The 8417-nt window shown below is 32.3% G+C and overlaps 1 protein-coding gene across 2 annotated transcripts in view; it reads right to left on the reverse strand.

Moving 5' to 3' along the window:
• The window catches only part of LOC148618430 (putative E3 ubiquitin-protein ligase UNKL), a 29036-nt gene extending 21165 nt beyond the window's left edge, over positions 1–7871 (reverse strand). The window contains exons 1-4 of one of the 2 annotated variants that reach the window (XM_088577344.1): positions 7761–7871; positions 7462–7671; positions 4171–4472; positions 2668–2803 (exon numbers count right to left, since the gene is read on the reverse strand). In XM_088577344.1, the coding sequence (XP_088433470.1) occupies positions 2668–2803; positions 4171–4472; positions 7462–7671; positions 7761–7816 (704 nt within the window). In that variant the 5' untranslated portion in view covers positions 7817–7871. Of the gene's footprint in view, positions 1–2667; positions 2804–4170; positions 4473–6694; positions 6826–7461; positions 7672–7760 lie in introns of those variants that run through there. The other variant, XM_088577345.1, reaches the window with a different exon arrangement.
• Between the last annotated feature and the right edge of the window lie 546 nt (positions 7872–8417).

Raw genomic sequence — 8417 nt, forward strand, 5'->3', positions numbered from 1 at the left:
AAAACTGAGTAGTAATTACTGTGAAAATACTCAAATTTTAATAATTTAAAGAAAAAATGTCAGTTCTTGGGACTGATATTACAAGTGAATTGAGAATTTCCTATTCATTGGAAATCACATTTTGTGGTTCTCCATACACACAAAAACCATGAAAATTGGTTTCCAACAAATAATGAAAATACTGAATTTTCTCCTCTTAACCAGGCTTTTCATGCAGAAAAAATATAATGCATGATGATAACTGCATTAAAGAATTTGAATTTATGCTTTTTGTGATATACATAGTAAGTTGTTGCACTTTGTTTCAAAGTCAAATCTTGTCAAGACAGAAAAAAATTGTTACAGTGTTCATATTTCCAGTGAAATAAAAATATACATACAAATCAACTGCAGATGGCTTTTTTGTTATGTCAACATACCTTTAAGTTTCATCAAAAAGTAATGCACACTTAAAATTAAAAATATAATACATGTAATTACGGCCTTATGAAAAATCTGCTCAATGACATGCATTGTAAGTTTAATGGACCCAATAGCTTCATTGTTGTGGTAGTGCTTCAAAGATGCATACATGTATAGCCTAACCCTTATAAGTGGGTTAAATTATAGCATTCATCATTTATTTTTCATGTGGCCAATACTGATATTTTTATATATGTCAACAAACAGCCAACTTGAAAAAGCTAAATATTTACACTAGCAGATAACAATTTACAAATCTTTCAGGTAAACTTCTGAAGTATATACCAACCGGAACTATGACTCAACAGACATCTAATTGTCTGATAAAATCATGCAATAAATATTTCCATGATTCAATCAGTACACACTTAAAAGAAACATTTTAAAAAAAAATTAAAATTCAACGGAGTACAAATGACATAGTCTGAAATTAGTAGTAGATGAATTCAACTTCACCAATTTGCATTCCTCCCTTTCATTAACAAGCTGGTGTGTTACATGCATTAAAGGTTATGGAAAGTAAAACAAGCATATACAATATATTACAGGTATAAATCCTCCAGAGGCCTAATCAACAGGAAATCATTTAGTAATTTTCTTAAAGGCATATCAGTTTTAACCAACCTAACTTAATCAATCACATCAAAGAAGAGACCAAGAGTCACATGGTGTCAGGTAAAAACAAAGGCAGTTTAACTGTAAAAAGCCAGAAGTTTTTTTTAAGCAGTTTAAGCAGATACAAGATACAAATGTTTATGCATATTAATGTTCCTAAGAAGTTATACACAAACAATTTGAGAAATTCATTCTTCTTGAAAGTGCACCAAACATTGTCAGGCATAAGCATTTTGCCCTTATCCACACAACTTGAACATCATATTATCTAGTAATTATAAATGCTGCTACAATTATGTATGAAACATATATGTAATTCTCAAGCAGTGTACTCCTTTATAAAGACAAATCTGTGCCAAGTTTATGCATGACCTACGTGTACCATTATTATGCTGCTACAATCAGCTTAATATCTATTTGTAACAGTATTTATTAGCCAAGGGCATATTACATTGTATATACTTGCATTGCTCTGTACACAATAAAATCCCTATCACTAAATCATATTCGATAATGTATTAAAAAATAAAACCTCATGCTATGTGTGCTTTTTTTGTCCTTACATTTAGAAAAATATTTCAAAATCCAATTTCTGCCTAGACACATGTCAATCATACCTACAGAGCCACAGTCCACTTTCAGCTGAACTGAGACCATAAATAAATGGCACATGTTTAATACATTTTACAACACAATGGGAAATAGTTTATCTATGACCTGGTTAATCTAATCCTCTTGTAACCAGCATTAATCTCAAATAGGTGTGAAATTAAGTTATGCTATTTCATGTAACTTGCACTGGCTAGACAAATGTGTAATATTGTACCTACAAAATCTCATTGAATCCTAGTTGTTTTCATGTTTACCTGTACAGGTAATCATAACAATGTTAAATTACAGTGTACCATAAAGTCAACAGACCAGAGTATTCTCATTAAAGACTGCAGATCTGATTCGAAAATGATCTTTCTACACATAATAACACTTATCCATGTCAACTAACTTTCAGAAACCATGTTAAGTTTTTCATATCTCTTACCCCAGGAAACAATTGGAGGTACAAATTTGCTTTTGAATCTTTTGGGTCCATGACTTTTGTTGAGTTTAAATCAATAGTCTACCTGATGAAGACCAAGATTCAATGTAGCGTACTGAAGGTCCAGAAACCTTTATTGATAGAACGAAATGTCCTGAGCCAGGTATGGAAGGTTCCTACAGACTATTTGTTAGGATAACAACACCCTATGTAAGGTTTTATTACTCAGTCATGAATTATATAGTTTTGTTTAATATGATTTAAGGCTATGAAGGATGGAGCCATTTATCCACATATTACATTTAGCTTTACTAAAAATGAACTATTATATTGTTATATTGCTGATGTCAGGAATATACAAGACTTCCTATAACACATGGTGCATCTATAACATCTCTGTATCAATGTATATATTTACACTAACTGTTCACTTTTCATCTCATCAGCTGTACTGCAGACGGATAGCAAATGAATATTTGATAGTAACACTATTTATTTAAAAGAATACATACATTACTGAGAGACTTTAAGCAAGTCATGGCAGTAATATTTACCTGTACTTGAACTTTTTAGGACTTCTTCGTCTATCTCTTGTATTGTGATAAGATGGACAGGCATATCCCTGACGGCATAATCTAGGAGGTCTCTTACACTGCTCTGTTTTGTAATTTTCAAGCACATAATTTGTATCTGAAAATAACTTTCGGTATTAAAAAATATAGGAAAAGCACAAATTACAAAAAAATGTACCTGTAAATGATAATGTGGAATAAAATACAAGTACATGTATGTAATGCTATCATGATAACAAAGTCCTCATCAGTTGGGGCAAGCATTCAGCTATGAATTTGGATAGAGATTTTATATCTTAATACAGCATAGGTGCAGGTCGTAATAAATCTTAGCCTGACCTTTGTGGTGTAGAACATGGTGGTACCTTATCATAGAAATGTGTATTTATACAAGAGTTGGTGATTTTTTTCTGAAATTCTTGTTTCGAAACCATTGGGTCCATAACCTCCAAATCAATACCAGGATATGAAAACTAGCAGTCGCCCAGTACCCAAGGTCACTAATAAAAGAATCTTTGTCTCCCCTTTATCCGGATCATGATTTTGACCATGCAGGCAGGTGTTTTTTGGAGGTTTTTTTTGTGATTTTTTTGGTGGTTTTGAAAATGTGATGTTCTGACAGTATAAATAGATACATATCATTGAATCAGCCTCCATATTTATCGCTAGAATATAAGGAAAAAAAACACCTGAGATGAAGCGTTTTAGTGACTGCCGGAAGTGACTTCCGATTAATTCCTGTCTCAGGACCAATGACAGACACATTTTCCAGAATTTATGAAAGCAGAAAAAAAAACATTAAAAAAACCCAGATTATCCCGACAATAATTTTTTTGACCCGACAGCTTTTTTTTCAGACCCGGTTGGCAAAGGAGAAACAAACTTAATTTTAATTTTGGCCCCATGGTTACAAGAATTAAAGATAGTCTACCAAACTTTTGGGTAAAATTTAGTTGACATATAGAAAATATCAACAAAAATATGGCCAGGGCTTCCAGCTTGTATTTCATAATTCTTCCTCCTAAATACCACCCATCCATTTATGGTTTAGAACCTTGTTGTAAAACTTAATTTATTTCAGACTAATATTCAAGTAATAGCACAGAAACCATGAGTCTACCAAGGATGACAAAATTAAAACATAATACATGTCGGACTGATAATTTTTTTGGTGATCATATAAGAACTATTTTGCACGTAACATAATTTAACACATACTTTATAAAATGCTTAACAAGGTGCAGCTACTGTACATTTTGTAGATATACTTAGAAAGGTGTAACCTGAACTTTTGGGGTAAATATGGACATAAAATTAAAAACTGATACACAATTGTAGCTCTGAGTTTTGCCAAAATAGGGGACCATTGTTCGATTGACATTTTGACCCTATTACTGGGTGCCACATGTACAAATCCATTAACAATGGTATAATGTATCATTCACATTCTTGTAAATGAAGTTCTGATAAATAATTCAAGCTTACCATTCCATCTAGGATCTTCAGCTAATATTTTATCCTTTTCCAAACTACTTGGTGTCCCTGACACGGAACTTGATGTAGAACTTTTATCACAACTTATGGTACATGTATCAATGGCTTGTAATTCCCTAACATCATATATAGGAGGCCTAAGATCATGGGCACCATGTGCAAATGCACAGTGGGGTCCATTTTTTACACAATTTCCTTTGCTGTCAGTTTCATAAACACATGTTCCAGTCTTGTAATATCTCAAATGGTACCGCCTTTCTGTATCGCCTGCTGTTCTATGCAGATATGGACATCTAAAATTCATTAAAAAATAATTCTAAGAAAGAGAAATTTTTGCATAATAAAATATGAGATTAAAATAAATTTTTATTATCCAGCTCAAAGTCAACTATTGAAAATGTTCATTTACTTCATGTAATGTACATATCAGTAGTGCACATTTGTTACATTAGTATATTCTTTCACTATCAATAAATAATTCAAAATGGTTGACAGAAAAATTTCCTACAAACATTAATGACTGTTTTTAATGTTTGACCATATTATGTGAAATAACCAATTTTTCAGCAGTTTATGCTTCATGTGAACTGTGAAGCATTTTATGAAAGAGTGTAAACTGCCCAAAAGTAGGATATGTGAGCATAACTTGGTCAAAAATTAAAAACAATTCTTATAATTGATTTCCAATCATATTAAGTCAAAATTAAGATTTGTCCATTCATCAACGACTTATTTAGTTTTGTACTCTTTGAATTGTTGACTGAACTGTATAACATCACTGCACCAAGTTACTTTGTGGAAAAACAAAACCTATCTTGCCCAGATGGGAAATGAACAATCAAATTATTTAAAATTGTTCAAATAGTAAAACTTAGTTAAATTCAATATGGTAGTACATGTACAGTACCTGAACTGATCCATGCAACTAAAATTGCAATCGTTAATTTGTTTTTTTTTCACATATTTACATAATGCAATAGATTTAAACATTAATTATTTAATTTTATTCTACATTTGCTTTATTTATAACCAAAAACTAAGAACAAAACAAAAAAAACACCCATATATGGATCTGATATGTTATAATTAAAGTAAATTTAATATGGTAGTACATGTATATTGGGTTCATTCCACAGGGATCGACTTTTACTGGAAATACTCGCTAAATGTGAGTGGAATTTCAATTTAGTGAGTTGAAGCTACATCATGCCTGCAAATTTTAGTGAGTGTTTTATTTTATTGCCAAGTTTCACTTTTGAGTGTCTGGATCATTAGAAGGCTTGATACAAGGGTAATTTATCCTGCCTTAAAGCGTTTACTGACTGGGGTAATACACAAGAAAAAAACGGCCTTGAAAGGTCAATATTTATTATGCCAGCATGAGTCAACAAATCACAGCTTTTTTTTAAATAACTAACAAACAGAAACTCTCAGAAGTGGGCTTTAAACATGCATATAGTGGCACAAGCCACCCGGACAATAACAACATTGTCATTAATCAAGCTGTTACTGCTTCTTTAAAGACTGTTAGGAAATGGAAGAAGGAATTTCAAATCATTTAATGAGAATTGACATGAGTGGGAAGGCACTGGACAGTTTCAAGTCAAGGCCATATGTTACATGCTGATGGTATAATGGACAGAAAACAAAGAAATCTACTGTCTGCCTTCTATTTTTAGTATCGGCGGCCATGCTTTTTGACAGATCAAAAATCCCCACAACAGTTCTATGCAGGATACCCAAAGGAACATTCATATCAAGTTTGGTTCCAATTGGTCAAGTAGTTTCTGAGGAGAAGAGTTTTGAAAAATTGTTAAAGACGACGGATGCCAAGTGATGGCAATAGCTTACATGGCCTTTGGCCAAGTTAGCTAAAAAATTAGCACTTGCTGTTTTTAGCAAGTGGTAAAAAATAGGGAAATCAATCCCTGTTCCAGTGGAAATTCTTAAAATTACATGAACCAAATATCCCTCATTTTACATGAAAAAACTGCGGTCAGATTGGTCACCCAGTCATTGACCAATTAGTCAGCGGTCATTGATCCGTAAAATAGTTGCAGGGATCGGTTCAGAAACTGCAGATAGTAAATTTATTCTCTATATTATCTATGGGGCGAAACAAACATTTCAGGTTTAGGAGCATAATTAGAATTAAAGGCAGAGTTAAGTGAGGTGAGAAAAATATGTACGGGTAGAAATTTGTTAAAAATCTAGTTCCAAGTATAAAAATAGTATTATGCAAGGCCAAGCCTTGAATTAGAAGTTAATGCCATTTCAAGTTCTCTCTTTTTATACCCCCGACTTTCTTCCTGTGAATTATGAAGATCAGGATATAAATCTTTTATTAGATTCCATGAAAACAATTTATTTGCCCAATTTTTTTAAGGAAGGGGCATAGGCTTGAAAAATACCAAAGAAAGTGGGATTTTGAATTCTTATATTTAGTATAAAAAATTTAAATCTGTTTCCAATATTTTCCAAAAATTTCTGAAACATATCAAAAAGTTATACCTACCTTTGAAAGGACATTTTAATGAATATTCAAATAAGTCCAGCTTTAAAACATAGACAACAATAACTACAGAAGTTGGTTAATAGTACACAGTTATTGATTGCTGTTTATGTATTCATCTAAAAATAAAACTAGGTCAAGGCCAAACGAATCTAACAAATAACATCTACGCATGCACAATTAACCAGCTGATTCAGTATTTTCAATTAAAAAATTTCTAGCCTTAATTAAAACATGCACTTAAAAAAATGACAAATTACAGAACATTTGTGACTGCTTCAGTTAAACAAGAGAATAAAATAAAATAAGAAATTAAAATCATAAAGGGTTTCCCCATTCATACTGAACAAAGGAATTGAAAAAAAAACCCAAAACACCTCATTGATATAAGAACCTGTTTACACTGTTAAACAAAATTAGCATATAAATGTAAATATAACCCCGGATAAAATTGCATTTGTTACAAGGCAGCAGTTTTCATAAAAAGACGTGAATTCATGATTTTCATAACCAATGCATTCTTCCAGATGTAAATAAATGGCAGCCATATTTGTTTACAACATGTTGTGCCATTATAAAACCTAGATATTGCTGAATAAGCATGTTAACCAAATATCTCAATTGGTGAAATCATTAAATTTTTACCCTAAGAACGTATTTCGCGAACTGTCATTGTCCATTAATATCTGATACGATCGAAGAAAGGAGACGAAGTTTCCAGGGATTTCCCACCAAAATTTGAAGTCAGCAATTTTGACAGTTATACTTACTCGTCTCCCTCTGGACAGGCACCGTTTGTCTCGTCAAATTTTGTACAATAAACATCTGGACTGTAGTTAAAAGTTCCATCACGCTTACGGACTGGTCTTCTCCGCCGTTGATTAAGAAAATGCCAATGAAAGCAGGTGAAGGGTCTGTGCTGGGTGCATTTGTGTTGCAAAAAAAGAGGACACTGTTGTGTTCGAAATTCCTTCAAATATCTGCAATGGATCGAGAGAAAAATGAGAACAGAGTGAAATAAATTTCATAATCCTACAAAACAATTCACAAATATTTAACTATTACTCACAAATAATGCTGCGGTTTCTCCGTTTGTGCAGCAACTACTGGACTTTCAGACGGCATTTTGTTGTCAATAATGATTCAATGCGCATTCAACTTTGCGCATATTCGCAAAGCAAACGTAACACCGATTGGATTCTTGCTAACACGTGGTTTTAATTATTGTTTTGTTGCGCGCACCTGTCAAACTGCTGTAAATAAACAAGAACATGTGGCTCCTCCGCGCATACATTTTCTTAGGGTCTTCAAATTCTTTTTTCAAAATTATATCAACGTGGAAATCACTAAATTAAAAAAATCAAGCAAGAAAAGATAAAAAGAAGAGCTTTTATTATCCATATGAATGGGCCAGGGAGGGTATGTCATTACAAGAAGAAGATGAAGAACTGTTTATTCACCAATCAAGGGCCCATAAAGGGCATGATTACAATACATTTTTTTTTTACATACAACAGTTTTGATTGAACATATATAATAACATATAATATCAACAGTTAATTTACAAACTAAATAATTGTCACGTTTTTTTTTTAGCTTTTACTTGCATTATGAGTAATACATCATAGTAATCAGCACATAGTGTTTAGTTATCATACTGGCACACCTCAGTTTCATTTACAAAATTGGATTATGATAATGGAGATTATAATTATGATCATCTAAT

This window comes from Perna viridis, chromosome 4, assembly GCF_037379345.1.
Source record: "Perna viridis isolate PV_CMFRI_1.1 ecotype Kerala chromosome 4, ASM3737934v1, whole genome shotgun sequence".
NCBI lineage: Eukaryota > Metazoa > Mollusca > Bivalvia > Mytilida > Mytilidae > Perna > Perna viridis.